The sequence below is a fragment of the Pelodiscus sinensis genome, chromosome 7 (assembly GCF_052426305.1).
Source record: "Pelodiscus sinensis isolate ZL-2025 chromosome 7, ASM5242630v1, whole genome shotgun sequence".
NCBI classification, from domain to species: Eukaryota; Metazoa; Chordata; order Testudines; family Trionychidae; genus Pelodiscus; species Pelodiscus sinensis.
The window spans coordinates 37,505,001-37,523,176 of NC_143058.1; the positions used below are offsets into that span (position 1 = coordinate 37,505,001).

Sequence of the window (18,176 nt, forward strand, 5' to 3'; positions counted from 1 at the left end):
TGTTTTTTTAATGTATGTGTTCTTTTCCTACCGTAATATAGTGCTGGGGGGGAGGGGAGAAGAGCACATGACAAAGAGCGAACTGGATGTGAAAATAAATATTAAAATATAAAATACTTCATACAAAGTAATTCAATGTGTCATTAGTTGTACAATATTTCAAAACGCAAATACATGTTTATAAAGCAGAATCAGCAATATAAATACTTTTGATTACAGAATTTGTGAGCACCTTGACTCCATATGTGTTAGATCCTTTGGGAAGTGCCTTTTTTTTTCTTTTTTGGTTTATATTAAAACCTTGCACGGACTCTTACAACTAGTTTGTTTTCATTAATTATACAGGGAGTCACAGCATTACAGTGTGAGACATTTTACATCACTGAAGACTGCAGATAAAAATAATTCTAAGTACTATAATTTGTTTAAAAATTTAAGAGCCGAGTACTTTATGTCAGTCAATAGAATAGATTATTAAAAAAAACTAACCAGATTGCCAATGCAAAAGAATGCTTCAAACAGCTAAAATTTCTCAGAGGAGGGTACAACCAAATAAAGCTGCTTTTTCTTATAGCATGCCAAAAAATGGAACCTTGATGAAGACCTACACAGTGCATAATTGCCTTTAAGTTCTTTTAAGCAGTCTTGTGTTATGAGTACAATTAAAAGTCCATCAGTATCCCAAGTACTCGTGCATTATCTACCCTGCCACGCTTTGCTAATACGTCTTATCATTTAGGATGTTAATACTGTTCAGTGTAAAGACAGTCTTTCTGAGGTAGACTGTTCAAGTTCAAGGACAAGTCTTTTTCTTACAAAATGCATGACATTCAAAAAAAGACAACAAATAAATACTACATGTACAATATGTAGCAATGAGGTAGAAATGGTTTTAAAGAACAAAGGTCTGAATACACATCTGATGAAAATAATATTTTTTAAAAAGCAAATGAAAAGTTTCTAGCGACTGTATATAAACCACAAGTACAACAACAACAAAAATAGAAAATAGAGAAAAAACAAACTACACAAACTTTAGGTTTGGAAATAAACTTTTGCTTATTTTTTTCTATTATAAGACAACAAGAAGGAATGAATTTGCTCCCAACTGTGGTGTAGTACAGAAGCATTTTTATAAATATTTAACATTCTATAGGACTGATTCATATATTCTCACACAACTCTGTGGCAAGGCTGACCCATACTGCCGACATTCTACATATCACTGAGACAGGGAGGTGAAATTTTCCTGCTTTCAGTCTAATTGTCTTTGACAATTGCAGTGCCTACTGCTACACTGCTTGTGTTGTATTTAAAAACAGGGGAAAGAGTAGAGACTTGTTCATTAAAGATGCAGTATTCCTGGTTCACAAAAATGCATCTGGCAGGTTCAAAATCGAATGTCAACCAAAGGTCTTTGCAGAGTACGAGCTTCAGTTCATGTATTGGTTAGTCACCAATACAGCTGGGGTTTTTTGTTTGTTTGCTTGCTTTTGAATTTTGAAATATGAATAGCGCCATGGTTGTGCATGTGCTTCACATAATTCTGTAGGTAATTAAACAAAAAAAGTTTTTACTTCTCAAAGGAAAGAAAAAAATTACTTGGTGTGTATGTACATATAAATATTATATACACATATGCACACATATCGGAAGAAAGGGAGTCTGTGCTGTAAAGAGCATGCATGGGAGCCTGCAGATCTGATGATGAAAACCAACAGATACAGCTAATACATTTTGGAGTTGACTCTTTTGGGTAAAAATCAGGAGTAAACTCCACTGAAATAATTGGAGTTATACTGATTTCACACTGGTGTAAGTGAAAAGAGGATTTTAGAAGTTTATTTCAGTGGCCTCATTTTATCATGTCATGTATCCATATCCATCAACTTTATAGAATAGGCTGATGATTCGCTGGCTAAGAAGAAATGCATGGGCTTGTATGTATTTTCAGACAGCAGAAAACCTGTATGGAACCAAAGTTTGCTTTTGATGTGTAAATATAATGAAGTTTACAAAACAGCTACTGAAACAATTTTGAGTTTTACACTATATTATTTTCTTTTGAAAACCACACCGCAAAGTTCTATGCAAACCAATGTAAAATGACCTTGTACTATTTTACAGATCATAGCCTCTGGGGAGCTGGTATAGCTTGCCCAGATGCTGTTTGGCCTATGTAGTTTAGTGGAATGGTTTATTTTCTCCTTTATGGATTTGAAACACACAAGAAAACATTTTGAGTGGAATATAAACTGACTAATAGATAAATATTCAGTGTGAAAGTAAATAGCCTCAAAATAAACTGCCTTCACATTCCACTGATCAGCTCAGTCAGCAAACTTTTCAATATTGTCACTAATATTCTAAATACTTTGGAGCGAGGCATGCCAGAAGTGTAGAGTATTTCCATTTGTGTCTCTCATAAGGTCATTATGAAAAACCTCTTGAATTGATATTGATCAGCTTGCAGAAATATTCCTCCACTTTATTTTTTGTTGTTGCTATTAGAATTGTTACTGCAGTTTCAGAAAAGTGCATAAGCTCATGTAAAATGGTCTTCTCATTTATCAGTACTATGATAAAATGGGAAAAGCATCTAAGCTGGTAGGCTGACATAGCTGTCATTCATTAATTATCATTCTTACCCCATATTCCCCAAAATAAAAAAAGCCTCAGTGTTTAAAATTTTGTGACTGCTTGCCAGTCTCATCACCTACCACTTCCAGCTATGACCAAAATTGCAACAGACAGCAAACAGCTTCCCGCACAAGCTCTTTCTAAACTAACCAATGCTGTGTCCGGAGGAAGATGGTTGTCTTCCATTCCCCAAAACGATCTTAACCTTTGTGACACATCCAAGCTCTGAGAGCTCAAATCCTGAAGATTGCTTCATTCTTGCTGGGACTCACATGGCTGGAAGTCCATCTACAGGGGATCACAGCAACAAAAGGTATAAACAACCTTGTTTAACCAGAGGGGTCTAGAAACAGCCAGCTCAGCCCTCAGTTCTGTCAAGGGAGTAGATGTAGCCAGAACACACTGGAGAAGGGCTGGCTGGGTGTATTTCCCAAAGAACTTACTCAGGCAGAACCTGGTTTTATAGTTTCCTTGGAAGTCTTGTTGGAGGAGGGCAGGGCAAATGTGCAAAAGTTACTCTTACTTTAGACAAGGGTGAATCCAGTCACCTCCTTGCCCCAGGTGCACCTGCTGGACATGGGGTGAAGTTTTCAGCCTTCTCTGCCTGCAGGATTGCATCAGGCCCCTGGAATCTGAGCTTGTGGCACTCATGCCTTCACATTGTCTTAGCTTCTGCCTGCCTGTCACGTTCCTTAAGATACAGCTCAGCAGTCAGTTTTTCAGAGTGTATTTTTGAAGATAATGATTTAAACCTGGAAGCCAAAATGAGTATCTAGGATTTCATTTAATTGTGGTTTAGATAAAAGGTGGATAAAAATACACATGTGCTGTCCAGAATTTGGCATTACTTTTACAAGTCACAAAATAACTGTTAATATTATGATTTATCAGAAGTGGTTTAAACAAGAGTTGGTTTGTCAAAAGTTGCCTGAACCTTTCAGATGAGCACAGCTTGACAGCAGACAGGAAATATAATGTCTAAGACAGAAAATGGGTCAGCAACCTGCAATAGTAAAACTTGTCAGTGAAATCAATGTGAACGTACAGCTAACAGGAATATCAGAACACTACCAACACTAAAGCCAGATCTACACTATGTGAGAAAGTCAACAGAAGATGTGCTACTCCAGCTATGTGTATAGCTTAGCTAGAGTTGACGTACCTTAGGTTGAATTTCTGAAGCATCCCTACTGCAGGAGGTCGATGGGAAAAACTTTCCCGTTGACTTCCCTTACTTCTCACAACCCCATCGGTGATCAATTTAGTGGGTCCTTACTAGATCCGCTAAATCAAATCCCAGAAAAAAAAAAACTATTTCAGGAGTATTGGTTTCAGAGTAAGCATAGACCAAGCCTAAAGAAGATAAAAGGGTGGAGGAGGGGGATTAGGAGGAAGCAGAAAGAATGGGTCAGAAGAATGATTGTGTTTGTTAGTCACTTGTTGAAAAAGCAGGTGGTTTATTTAAATCTTACGTTTTGTATCCTTAATGAAAGGCACTGTTTTAAAAAAATGGTACTTTCAGGTTTTAAACAAACTTTAGATTGACAAAATGTTTGCCAGGAATTCTTCTTAAATTAAATTTTGGTTTATTTGCTCTGGTTTATCTATCTATATATTAAAAGAAAGGTAAAAGAAAGCAGTCAATTTCCCAGCAATATCACAAAATCCCTCATTAGCTTTCTAAATGCTAAATGTTTCAATTGATCTAACATAATGGATGAGATGTGTATAATTTTTTTGAAAGAAGACAAACATGATCTGATAACAGATTGATATCTCTCTTCTTGGGGCTTTTCAGTGCATTTATTCAAAGTATTTGAATGTACATTACTTCACAGAAACATTAAATGCCAGTGCTTTGTAACAGTTTTGTTACTGTCTCTTTAAAGTAAACACTTTTTTAAATTTTTTTTTAAAAAGCAAGGCTGTTTTGCTCATGCAGTGTCAGAGGCTTTGAGCAGCTGCAACACACTCTGCTCCTGTTCAGAGACATTACCCAACATCAGTCAGCTGTCATGAAAAGAGTTGCACATAAAGCATTAAAGGATAAAAAGAAAGACACTGTGGGGCGGGGGAAGCATTGAGCAAAATGCCACACATGCCAGCTCATCTTTCCAGAAGGAAGACTCTGTAGCATGTGTAGTGGGGGGACAACAGAAAGGAGAGAATGTAATGTACAGAGAGAAACTTGACTTGAGGGAAAACAGCAGCTCTCTGAAACTCGTCAAGCAGGTTAGCATTCCTAATGTAATCTGACTTTAAATATTTTTTTTGCCCTATTTCTTACTTTGCTTTCCAAGAGAAATGTAACAAAACTGAGGTAGAAATAATGGTGGGTACAGTCCAGCCTGGAAGATTTCTAACATATACTAAATGAAGACTGCAGTAAGGACAATGAAGCCATATGTACAATAAAAATGAAACTTTACAGTTTTGAAGGGAAATAAATGTACTTGAGGGTTCAGTTTTGCTTTGTTATTTGTATTGTTTGGTCACAGTCTACTGCATTGCTATGAAAAGCTCTGCAACAGAGCTATGCCAATGACCTACAATGCTTCCATTCCCCACAGCCTCACTGAAATAGCCACACAACTCCAACTACAGCCAAGAAATAGAAGGCTAGTAGTCATAGTTTAAGGGAATTTGCTTCTAGAGTCCTACCAAATCTTATATTGGACCATTCCAGATGCTAACAAACTGATTAAGTGTCTCTTTCCATCTGTGCACCTTCTAAATACTGTATTGCATAATTATCAAGACGCAATACGCTAAATATTCTTTCAATTTACTGACATGGTGAGAATTATTTTGCTCTGGTCCAACCCCCAAATTTGGCAAAAAGACCAATTTTTGAACACTGGGAAATCCTTTTGTTTCTATTTTAAAATTGCAAAGATTCAGTCATATTACACTTCAGTATTCTCCTGGATACATTCAAAGTAATTTCCTTGCCATTTTCCAATTGTTGAGGTAAACATACATATTTAATATAAAGTAACATTGAAGCCTAGCCTATAACTCTCAGCAGTACATAGTGCTTTCAACACATTCCTTTGAGGTACTGTACAAATCACAATCACTTTCCTGAGTTTTTGCAGACAGAACATTAAAAGAAATGAACTGCAGAAATTAAGGTCCAGATTACCATTACCCTGTTTTACCTGTTCTTAGTTTAATACTGCAGAACAGACAGGATTGAGGAATACTGTTGCTCTTAGAATAGCAAAAATCTGGTTCTCTGTCGCAATACAACCGTTCATCTCTTTAGTCCAATATAATGTTTGAAGTTAAAGCTCTTTATATTAGCACATGCCACCAATGTAATTGTGAGGCAAACAAAAAATAAAGCACCACTTCAGGCACTTGACAGCAACTAAATCTCAAGAACAGCAGAATGGAATCAACACACAGGGTTCATGTCCTTCTGAAATCAACCCACTTGCACCTTGCTCCTTGGTGAGTGTTGTCTAGCTTGAACAGAACTGAGCATCAACATACGCCTTTCTGTCATGTGTGGTTTTTCAGATCAACAGCTCTTGTTTGATGCACTTTTCCTTCAAGTCTACTCTCACTCTTTAGATGCAAGGCAATTGTAGTCTTCCCAGTACCCTTTGCAACTTTAACACTACTGAAAAGGGGTTCTATACCCTATGTAGCAGGTTGTGTGTGTGCCAACATTCATTTCATTTTTTTAAAGACGTATCACTGACTGCAACCAAACATTTTGTTCCATTCAACATATGTATCAAGCTCTTTTTGAGATATGCTAGGCTGTATCTTGCAGAAAGCATTTTCAAAGTCTTGATATGTAACTGGCCTCAGCTGGCTGGGCATAATGGCTGAAAGGTCTGTGGCTGGCATGGCATGGAGTGGGCCTACCACTGCTTCCTGACACAAATGAGCCACGTCCAGTCCAGAAAAGCCTTCTGTGCGCTGGACAAGCAGTGCAACCTCTTTGTCATTGAGACAGTAATTGTGCTGTGAGAGCAGTTGTACTATGATCTGGTGCCGTGCTGTGCTGTCAGGAAGTGGGATTAAAAGTCGTTTCATGAAGTACCTTCGAAGAGATTCATCTATTTCTTCTGGTTTACTTGTGGCGCAAATTACTACTATTTGGTCCTCAGCAGAAGTTAGAACAGTGTCCAGCTGCATAAGGAACTCGGTTCTCATCCGACTTACTGGACTGTGTTCTTCATTCACTTGAGATGAAAGAAGCATATCAATGTCACTAACAAAAATCACTGAGGGCTGGCGACACCTTGCAACAAGGAAGGAAGCATGAACAATTTTTTCTCCTTCCCCTAACCACTTTGTGACAAGTCCAGAGCCAGTGATTTTGAAAAACGTGGCCCCTAGCTGACTAGCTATACATCTACCCATTAATGTTTTGCCTGTTCCCCGAGGTCCAAATAAAAGGATGCTCCGAGGTAGAGCAGTCAGCCCACTGAATGCATCTGACCTCAACACTGGCCATAAAACCTCCTCTTTAATGACAGCCTTTACCAAATCTAGGCCAGCAATGTCACTCCAGTCCACAGGAGGTCCCTGGTTGATAATCTCATTGGTTACAAGGTCAATGAGGTGTGTATCAGTATTCTTCAGTTGCTCGTCCACAGAGTGGTTGGATGAGGTAGCTGCACGAAGTCCCGGGCCTTGCATTGGGTGAGGGAGGAGCTGTCTGTGCTCATCCCCATGGTCGTTCATTACCGGGGAGGTGTACTTCCCAAAAGAGTCACTTGTTCTTGATCCCAATGAATTTTTAGCAGTACTATAGGAAGGGGGTGTCAAAGCTCTGCTGGACTGGCTGCTGAATTTCCTTTGCTGCTCAGAAGACATTAGCTGCTTTGTTGGCTTAAATGCTAAGGATGATGTTTCAGCACTTCTGTCAAAACCATTCCCCCTGTTTGCATTTGAAATGCTGTTGTCGGGCATTCTGTACATGGGACTCTGTGTAGATCTCTGTTGGCCATAGCTGTAATTTCCATAGCTGGAGTCCATTTCTCCTTGTCCTGCCATATAGAAAGCTTTCCTTTTGAGAGAACTTGCAGAACTGTTTGTCAGAGCTGATGGTGCGATGGGTGTCAAACCGTGGCTCTGGTAGGTGTAGCCAGGTACAGTGGTAGGGGGGAGAGGAGTAGGAGCAGGAATTCCTGACGGCAGGTATGCTGAGGGAGGTGGGGCACCACCAGGGCTGTACCCAGGCCCAACAGCAGTTTGAGGAGGATAACTAGCAGATGGGTAGCTGTAACTGGAGAGGTTAGTAGTCCCATTGTAGCCTGGGACGAGGGCTGGTGGTGGCGGTGGTGGTGGCTGTAAGAGGCTAGAGCTATGCAAAGGGGATGGATGAGGTGATGGAAGTGCAGGTGCTGGCTGACCACTGTAACTAGTATGTAAATAAGATCCATTGTATCCTGTGGCATATTCCTGAGATGGGAGCCCTGAATGAAGACTAGGTACTGTATGACTTCCGCAGGTACTACTAGAATAACTAGGTTCTGTCAGGTTACTGGCCACCCCAGGGGAGCTCCCTATGCTGGCAGAGACATCTGCTGGAGGGAGGGCTGTACTTACTCCAGCTTTGCTGGCAGCAATAACGTCCGGGACACAGTTCATAGGATAAACACTCTCTGAAGGCTGCCAGGGTTCGTTTTCATTCTTCCGACCATTCACCAGTGCTGACGGAGTTTCATAGATGGGTCGGTCAGCTGGACCTTCTAAAATACCAGAATACTTTTCTGCATATTTTTTCAATAGATTAGAAGCAGTCAGAGCAGAGATGTCATCATTGGCCCAAGCGTACTGATAGGTGCGTTGCAGGTGTCCACGGTATGCTTCCACCTTGTGAGCAGGAGACCGAGTAGTCGAAGTGATATCAAAGTGCTGTTCTGGCCACTGAGCATGCTCTGGCGTCCACTGCATCTTCAAGCCTAGGGTGGGGAGAAAAATACAGTTAATAGTGATTTAGTTATTTAGTTATTTTCAGAAGCTCTCAAAATGAATTCTTACAAGTATTATCTGTTTACATTTCTTTACTGCAAAGTGATTTCTATATTTATACTATAACTATAGATTTAAAAAATTACAGCATGCATGCAATTGACAGTTTTCTAAAACAACTATCAATAGTTAGCTTTGTTTAATATAGACACACATACAGAGCCATACTTTTGCTAAGGGGGAGGGGAAATACATTTTAAATACCTAAAGTGTGGATTTTTGTTAACATGTAAGATGCCCAACTATTCCATCTTCTTTCATCACAGTTTCAGTTTTATATTTTAACCAATATAAAAATGAGAGACACAGCTGACAGATCACATCTAGGATACCTCTCTTATTTGGTACTGAACACCTAGTTAGCACAGTATAATGCACCCTGCGCAGAACAATATGACACAGACATAGCAGGTCATTCCATAATCCAACTCTCATCTAAAGTGGTCCACCACAGTTTCAAATCTGCTTCGTGGAGTGCAGCAAAGCAATCTCCCAGGCAGCGCTCCGTCGCTTTCATCACACAAAGCCTACAACTCGGTATGAATTACAACTGGCTCCTTTCTGCCTCTCAGTTCAGTTGTTGAGGCTCTGGAAAAAAAAACAAGCATCACTTGTCTGTCGGTCTCCTTGCTTGTTCTTTCTTTTTTTCCCCCCTCAGAGCCTCCGAGGTACTTTAAAAAGAAAGGAAATGCAGTCTAGCCCCTAAAAGTTCCGAAACACACAATGCTGACTATCAGCCCTTTCAATACAGTAGACTAAGTAACAAAATGTCACTGTGTGACTATCACTTTAAAGCAAAAAATCTTACAAACAACAGAATGATTTTTTAAATCCATCATACACAGTAAGAGCAATCTACAATTATTATGATAACCACTCTAACTCTTACCTGTGCATGGTAGACAATTCCTGGTTTTTGTATAGCTGTATCAAATAGGCCTCCTTAATCTCCCTCGTATTACCAAGTGATTTTTGCAAACTGTCTTATGCCCTCTGGCACAGATTCTCTGATAAGGAGGAGGCCTAGTCTAAATGAAGCATCTGTGGCACTAGCTCCCTTCTGAATTACTGCGGTCTATTTTGACAGCTTCTACCCCCTCCTGTTTTTCCCCCCAACACCTTTAGCTCTTTATTGCCTGACTCTGGCATCTGACATGGCCAGCTTAGCCTCACTGAGCTAAACCTAACAGAGCACACAGTTTGGTAACAGAATGGCATGTTTATTCCCTTCTGACTCTTTCTTCCTTGTTTGCAAAACCACTGCACCAGACACTGGAAGTTAATTAGCAGGATGATGCTGTGCTAATTGTGTTAATTTACAAGGTTTTAGTCAAAGAGAATCACGCCAGGGCTGGCACTGCTGTCATGCTTCTGACTTAATGATTAAGAAATACTGAAAACAAGGTGGGAAGGATTGCAGTAATTACACAATAAATGAACAAAGCAACAGGATTCATTTGCAAATATATTTTATTGCAGTTGCACTAATTTGCATTTGGATTATTTATTTATCTTTAGGAGTCGTACAGGTATTCATTTGCAAATCACTAAATCAGTTAAATTTAGCCTGAAAACTGCAAAGTAAAGCTTAATTGAGCCTTATATTTTATCAGTACAAATACTGCAGATCTCATTCCACATGAGCATGCCACTGATTAGGTCTGGTGGGATTTTTGTTTGTTTTTTTGCCCAGTTCAGCCCTCCCCCTCCCCCATTTTTCAAGCACTTATGACAATTTGAGGGAAAAAATGACAGTTAACTATTACCCGGTTACTCTATAGCCTATAGAAACTCTTTTGACAAATGCAGTTTTGAGGCTCAGTAATTAGCAGAAGTATTACTTTCATTTGGAATTAATTAATTTAATCTTTTTTGGCCAATTGTTTCTGACATTTCAACCATTGAATTTTTAAAAGATAGGTATATCATGTAATTGGGTAAAGTTACAGAAATCTCATTCAGTTATGAAATTTGTAGCTTTAATGAAGAACCAGCAGCACTTTCTCAGAAATCATAGTTTTGTTAAAATTCCGCTGTGAAACTTAAGAGCGGAATTATATGTAGGCAACATCCAAAATTCTCCAAGCATTGTGGGATTTACTTGAAGTCTTTTAACATGTCTGAAACACAAAACTGCCTAAAAACATGTAAAATCATTAGCACTGTAAAATATCTAGCTACATACGTATGTTATCTATGTTCTGTGCTTTTGGGCTTGAAAGGTAACTACCACACAGAAGGGTTTCTGTTTTATATAGATGGACAATAACTTGAGTAAACTGATGCTTCTCTAGATACACATGAATGAGTGCCAGGAGAAAGAATCTTGAAAAACAATTCAGCAGTAAGCAGCAGTGAAAGTTACAAGAAAGATAAAGGAAAATAGGCACAGACACAGCCTTGACTTTTGTAGTGCAGTTTGGGCAAACACTGGTATATTCATTAATGAATGTGCATTTTGTAATTTGGGCAAAATGCCTCTATTGCTAAGGAAAAGAAGCAGAGGCCACTTTAGAAAAATAAAATAAGCTATTCACTATGCTACAGTATAACAATATGTATTGTACAGTGCCTTGTAAGTATAGCTTCCAGAATAACTGTGCACCTGTAAACATACTCTTCACACCCCCATCCCCAAAAAGTCAACTATATTTAATAATATTTCTCCAAATACTGAGGTCATTGCGATTAGGGTTCTTTTTTTCGCCCAAGAGAACTCCTTTTTTATTCATTTTTTCACAAAGTAGATGGAAAAGTCTATTTAAAAATCTAAATTTGGGGCATGTTAAAATATTCCTACCCAATTTTCCTTATAAGACAACTGAATTTTATGACATTTCAATTCTCCCTGATACTAAGAAAATTATCAAATCAATCAAAATTCTTTATATGGAGTAATTGCTAGATAGTCCATTGGCTTCATCTTGTCAGGTTATCTTTGGATGTGCTTTCTGCACAATAATTGAAAGTTTATTTATTGATGCATACTAAATACCACTGCATTTAATAAAGGCTGTTAAAGGCAGAATTAGGTTTTGATTAGATACGTTTAAGAAAACAAGACTATTCTCATCCCATGAAACATGAGCATATATTTCAGTGCATTACAATCATTAGTGTTATTTGGAAACATGAGCTAATTGTTAACCATGTTATATTTACTTTATATTATTACACACTGAAGAAATATATATGTGAAGCCTTTTCCTTCTTTTGATATTAATTTGAATTAGCATAAAAAAACTTTGTTGCTTAGCTCCTTTTGTGAATAGTAATCACGAGGCATAGTTATGAGTCAGAGTAGAGCTTCCATTATTTTAACATAATTTAAATTCTAAAATAACACACATTCATGGGGCATATTTGTAGTTGATTAAATATTATAAAACCAAGAAAGCAAAGTAAGGCTGTATGTTTTTAAGCCTATCTTATCAACATTTATGAAATAAATGTGTGAACTGTATTAACATGGACAGAAAAATGCATAGGGCAACAGTTCTTTATATGCAGAATACTATTTAATAGAAAATTTCATTTAAAATAATTTAACATGTTACGTATAAGGGGTAGGCACTATATTAATCCTAAGCATTTTTTTCTTGACAGCATTACTTTACATTTCTTCTCCTTAATTCTAAGTATATGGATGTATTTGGACTACATTTAGAGTAATTATCATTGCTAACTTTTTTTTATACAATTCCCTTTTTACTCAATGTTCAGTCATTCTTTTTTTTCCTGTTTTTACATATTTAATCTGAAAATGCAAAAACTTATTAAATAAGACTTTCATAGTCTCATTCACTTGATTCCACAATGCAAGTATACTTCTGCTATTTTAGATTTACAGATAAAACCTATATGCAAATAATGATAGCTTTGTGATAAAATTAACTGAGTACAAGTAAGCAGAAAATTTAAAGGCTGACAGCATTTTAACACATTCAACTTCTTTCTAAGCATCTCAGATACACATGGGGTCTTATGCTTCAAGATACTGACTGTCTGTTGTGTGGTGTAGAGAGTCCTCCGTCCACATTGACTTCAATAGAAGTTAAAAGACCTCAGCATCTCACAGGGTTGAATCCAGTAAGAGGAGATAAATGCAAAGCACCAGCCTTCCTTTGAACTTTGACTGATTTATGTTACAACCTTTCTCTTGATTCAATGTGAGATTTGTATTAGAAACTTTAGCAAGGCATATTATTTTGATGGAGAATTAGTCTATGATTCAGCATATCCCAACAATTTGAATGGGTTATGAATTTTTCAGACTGATATGTTCATGCAACTATCTTCCCCTTCTACTTTAGGATAGTACGCAGAAAACTCTTGCTTATTTTTTAAGACTAACACTAATTAGTTAAAGGACTTTGACATTCTGTAAATATCATCTGTTCTTGCGGAATGGCAGGGATTGGGATGATGGCCAGGATGGGTGGGTAGGGGAACTTGTTTTCAATCTTTAAAATAACATGGTACCAAAAACATAAACTAGCTAAAATAGGGAAGAACTTCCTTGATTTCATAGGGTTCCGCAAAGACACAAAGCTCCATGTTGATCACTGGGCAAGACCAGGGCCCAACTTTGGAGACTTTGTTTGGCAAAGGGTTAATTTTTACTCGCACAATAGAAACCTGGGACACCTGGATTTTAAAGTGCTGTCAGCATTTTAAACTCCAACTTTAAGCAGGTGCCCTGACAACTACTACAACTTAATAGGTGTCACAAACATTTCAATCCATTAACAGGGAATGCGCACATAATAGTGAAAAACAACTACAAAAACTACATTTAGGAGCTTGGAAGTGGTTAAAGAATGATTCTCAAAATGTGTAGTTTCAAACTAATGTGTTCCAATTATCTAATTTAAATACTGTCAAATGATTATTCCTTTTAAATCACACTTTCACACCTCAGGACTGCAAATTACAATACATTTACAGCAAATTACTCCCCCTCTCATTTACATAAAGCAGCACTTTTAAAACCACAGGAAGGAATTTCTGGCTAAACGTTCTTTAGCAAGTATAGTTAAGATCCCATGACATCAAAAGATCTATGAAATTAAAATACCATAGACTGAAATAGACCAATAGATAGAAATAACAGTCAGTGTAGAAAACATATTACTTGTGCACTGAATTGATGTCTTATCACTTTTGTACTCATCTTCTATGCAAATTCGGAAATATCAATTTCTCTGTTTTGGTGTCTGTTTGGTGTAATGTATTCTGTTCTCAGCAAAAGACTCCCTATCTTAAATTGTAGCTGCATTGATTCGTTATTGTTACACACTGTAGGTGAATCCATTTATGCATATATCTGTCAAGTTCTTTTTTTATACGCAAGATTGACACACACAATAATAAAGGTGCATTTCTTCAAAAAATTCTACAAACCCAAATGCTCCCTTAACCCTACTCCCACAAAACACACAAGTATTCATAAGCTCCTTTAAAACAACTACAAAATAAAGAAGAAAAAATGGTACAAGACAATCACCACAGTCACTGTTCACGCATGCTCCTTTCTTTGTATTGGTACATTATCTTCTTATACTGCACGTTCCTCAGAGGAAAGGCCATAATTTTAAACAGTCTAGCATGGTGCGGGTCCTTGCATAAATAACATTGCACAATAATAATTTCTGAATGGGTTCTAGGCGAAAGCACAATTGCCACTGTAATTGTAAGTAAAAATTTCACTTTTTTTGTCCATTCCCATACTCTAGTTTACATCATTTAACATACCACCTGACAACCCTTCTATACATTCATGCTTCTGTTACCATGAAAAGAAGTATAACCACTGCAGTGTAACTCAAGAGATTCTGATAACTATGAAAGTCAATTTAGTAAGACTTGTTTTTACTTGTTTTATTATAGCAGAATATGCTATCAGTTACTTTTTCCTGGTGTATATAAAAGCAATTTATTTACACATATGCAGTTTTAGGGTCTGCTCCTGCTCCTACTAAAACAGACATTTAAGCTATCACTGACTTAAATTGGAGCTTTGTGAGATCTTTAAACAAACACACACACCAACAACTATTTTTAAACTGGATATCTGAAAGTAATCTCCTGCTTTGTTTCCCTTCCAAGACTAGTGTTCAGGATCCAGAATTTCCCTGAAATACAACCCCATGAAACCAGAGTAGTCACAATACTTACACTGCTTTATTTGCCTTTGTCATGTCATCAGTTGTTGCAGGGCAAACACAGAGTCCTGAATTTACATTTTAGCAAGCAGAGGAAGAAAAAAATGAATTTTCAGTATTGATGGGTTAGATATGCAAAGCTCAGAACCAGACCTAAACATTCCCAGAGTTCCTAGTAGTTCATATCTAGGTTTTCGGTCCATTTCTGATTTTCTAATGATGTCTTTATTTATAATATTTTGATCTATACATACACTGCTACTGATCAGAGATCTCATGTATAAAGCTTACAGTTCACTTTTAAAATTACCATTTGGTAGCCCATTTGTCATCATGTCTCGTTTACCTGTTCTCATGTTATCTTCAATCTATTGAAGCAATTCCCTTTTTTACCCCCACTTCCTTTTGTCATACAAAGATCATCAGGACATACCACAAGTGCCCACAGGGACAGCAAAGTTAATGAATATGTATGTTCTATGTCAAAAGAGAGCACCCCTCTTGTTCTGCAGTATCGACCTTCTCTTGTGTGTGTAAATAACAGGTGAGCACAAGTGCATGGGGATAAACGGGGTTAAAACTGCCATAAAGGACTATGCTTTTCTCAGACAAACTGTGTGCAGGATAAATTGAGCTTTAATGGACACTAAACCCTAACATTTATATTATGCCTTTTTCAAATTATTTGGAAACAATTTCTGTTTAAACCAACCATCAGAGGCAGGCATTGCATTCAGTGTCAAGTTTTCAGACCAAGGTTTAGATTTTGTTTTTTTATATTAGAAAAATTTGCTTCCTCACTTCTAATTAACATCAGTAGCAAACTGTGCAAACCTCAGTTTATGCCATTATGATTTTTTTTAAATCTCAGTCACTGTTCTGTATAAAACTCAAATAGCTATTTTATAGCTATGTGTATATACAGACAGGGTTAATTCCAGAGATTTGCCTACATGGACCTGTTCTCCCTAAGTATGTGACGGCAAAGATCAATTTCAGTAAGTTTGAAATGAACTGTAGTCAATTTTGACCCAATACACTAAACTAACAAGGGTCAAAAAACAAATTTATAGGGGCCAATAACCCCATGGCCCTGCAAAGAATGAACAGTGCATTCCTACCCTTTTGAAAAGGCCAATTCCAATACTTACCATTGCAATCAAGTTATATACAGTTGTTTTATTGAGATTAGACTACCTCTCTGCTAATTAGCTAAAGGAGAACAAATACCGATTAAATGTCTATTTAGAAGTATCTAATACTTGCCTGAAAAAAATGCTGCTTAAGGTGACTCCAAACTGTACAAAGCCTTTGCAAAATTTGTTTTTTTTTTATGCATTTTGTTCTTTTTGGCAGTCCAGGAATTAATTTTTAATGCAACAGTAAAAAGATGTTGTGTCTCGGACTTTGATAAAAATATTCTATAGCCAGTACTGGGTGACATAGTGCATTAATTCAGTGTCCTTCACTCCTGGGACCTGTGTATAATTTAGTCCAGCCCGAAGAAAATAACTTTGATCTGAAGGCTGTGGAAAAAGCTACATATGAAATGAGTTTCGGGAGGGGGGAAGGGGTTAGCATTGTTTCTTATATACAAGACGACGTATGAAGATAAACTGCTTTAGAATGCTCCTGACGTGGCTCTGGATTAAGAGCAGCAAGCTTTTAGTAGCAACAGTGGAGTAGGAGAGACGCTCCACCGTCCTCTTCCCTATACTGTACATATTTCTTGAGCACAGGAAACCTGGGGAGTGGCTACAACTGGTATATGGTGATTTTTCCAAGAAACACAATGACAATCAGATTTAAATAGCATATTGTCATGCCCATTTATTCTGTTGGCCTTTCCATTCAAAGAAAAATGTAAACATATTGCATAATGAGAGCTCATATATTAATAAGAGATGATGTTAGCACAGGGAACCTGGTGCTTCCTTCCAAAGGTAGGCACACCTTTTCTAGCCATCAGAACTGTGCTAACTCACTCAAATGAAAACAGGTCTGATATTGCTCACTCTCCAGGTTTAGCTATAAGTACTGCTGGTCCCTTTCTTTTCTTTCCTGCTACCCCCAAATACAGAGAAACAAGATTAAAAGCAAAAAGATAATGAAAGAAAACTACCATTTTAGAAATACTAAGTTAAATTATGTATTTCCCCCACTTTTTTAAAAATTAAATATCACAACAAGGGGAAAGAGCTCATTACTTGTATGTTTATTGTTTTGGTGACTACTGCATTATAGAGTATATTGTTAAATTAGGTTGATAATCTAGCACTTATCTATTTGAATGAATACGACATCTTAACTGAGGAATTCAGTTCTATGATAAATCAACATTTTTGCAAGCAAGCAAGCTCACAAACTAACCCCTCATGTTTTGTGCTGTTTATCCCTAGTCAAATGGAGCAAAGTTCAGCTTACAGAGGAAAAGTTGAGCCATGTGTAGAGGCATAAAGTGTAAAGAGAGCTTGTGCACACAAATATAAGTGGTGGAGGTGAATTAATGCACTTTAAAAAACACAGAAAAAATAAATTGACTATATTTGGTGATTATAAAAAAAATCAACCCTCTTCGTAACAAATGTATTTAGTCAACCTTTTCTGAAAGCAGCCTTCAAAAGACAAACCAAGAATCTAATCTGTGCAAGAATCATACCAAGAACTAGCTGCACACTGAAGACAGTTTAAACAACCATAAGCAATGTTGTTTCTGTTATAATTTTGGCCACACATTTATTGTGAAAGGAGTCAATGAATGATGAAATAGTTTTAAAATTTGCTGCAGGGAACAAAAGTCAAGCTCTGCTGATTAGCATCTCAAAGCTCACTATGAGCACACTTTGTATAGCTGAATAACAGCACTTTGTGTGTGTGATGTTTTAAAAACAAAAATTGCACTTTTTTACTGGATGTTTGCTCATGCACTCTGATGAAAGTCCTTCTTCATCAAGAAATATATAAATCAATTAACTGTAAAGATTTCAAAGGAAGAGCAGGAGTGGCAATTGCTATTCAACATCACAAAAGAGCCAAAAGGGATTTTAAATACTGGAATAACAATGAAAATGTTTCTCCTCTCACATTGGTGTAAATCAGGCGTCATCACTGAAGTCATGGTATGACATCAGCATAAAGCCATTATGTGAGGAAAAAATTATGGTCTCTTATTTCACCTTAGACTTTTTTTTTCCTTGCAAACAACAATTACATTGCAGATTACATAATAGTCAAACTTTCATTTAATTATGTTAATGTCTAGTATCTGTATCACATATTTAGTATGTGCTCATCACTGAAAACTCACATGCAATTTCATTTCATAAAATTATATATTGAGAGTTCTAACATTCACTGCACTAGTTTAGTTCATTT

At 37.1% G+C, this 18,176-nt stretch overlaps 1 protein-coding gene across 2 annotated transcripts in view; it reads right to left on the reverse strand.

The window, feature by feature from the left end:
• Window positions 1-2,054: 2,054 nt before the first annotated feature.
• Window positions 2,055-18,176, reverse strand: part of FIGN (fidgetin, microtubule severing factor) — a 118,065-nt gene continuing 101,943 nt past the window's right edge. For both annotated transcript variants that reach the window (XM_006137334.4, XM_006137333.4), the window contains one exon: window positions 2,055-8,567. In XM_006137334.4, coding sequence (XP_006137396.2) covers window positions 6,343-8,559 — 2,217 coding nt within the window. In that variant the 5' untranslated portion in view covers window positions 8,560-8,567 and the 3' untranslated portion in view covers window positions 2,055-6,342. The remainder of the gene's footprint in view (window positions 8,568-18,176) is intronic.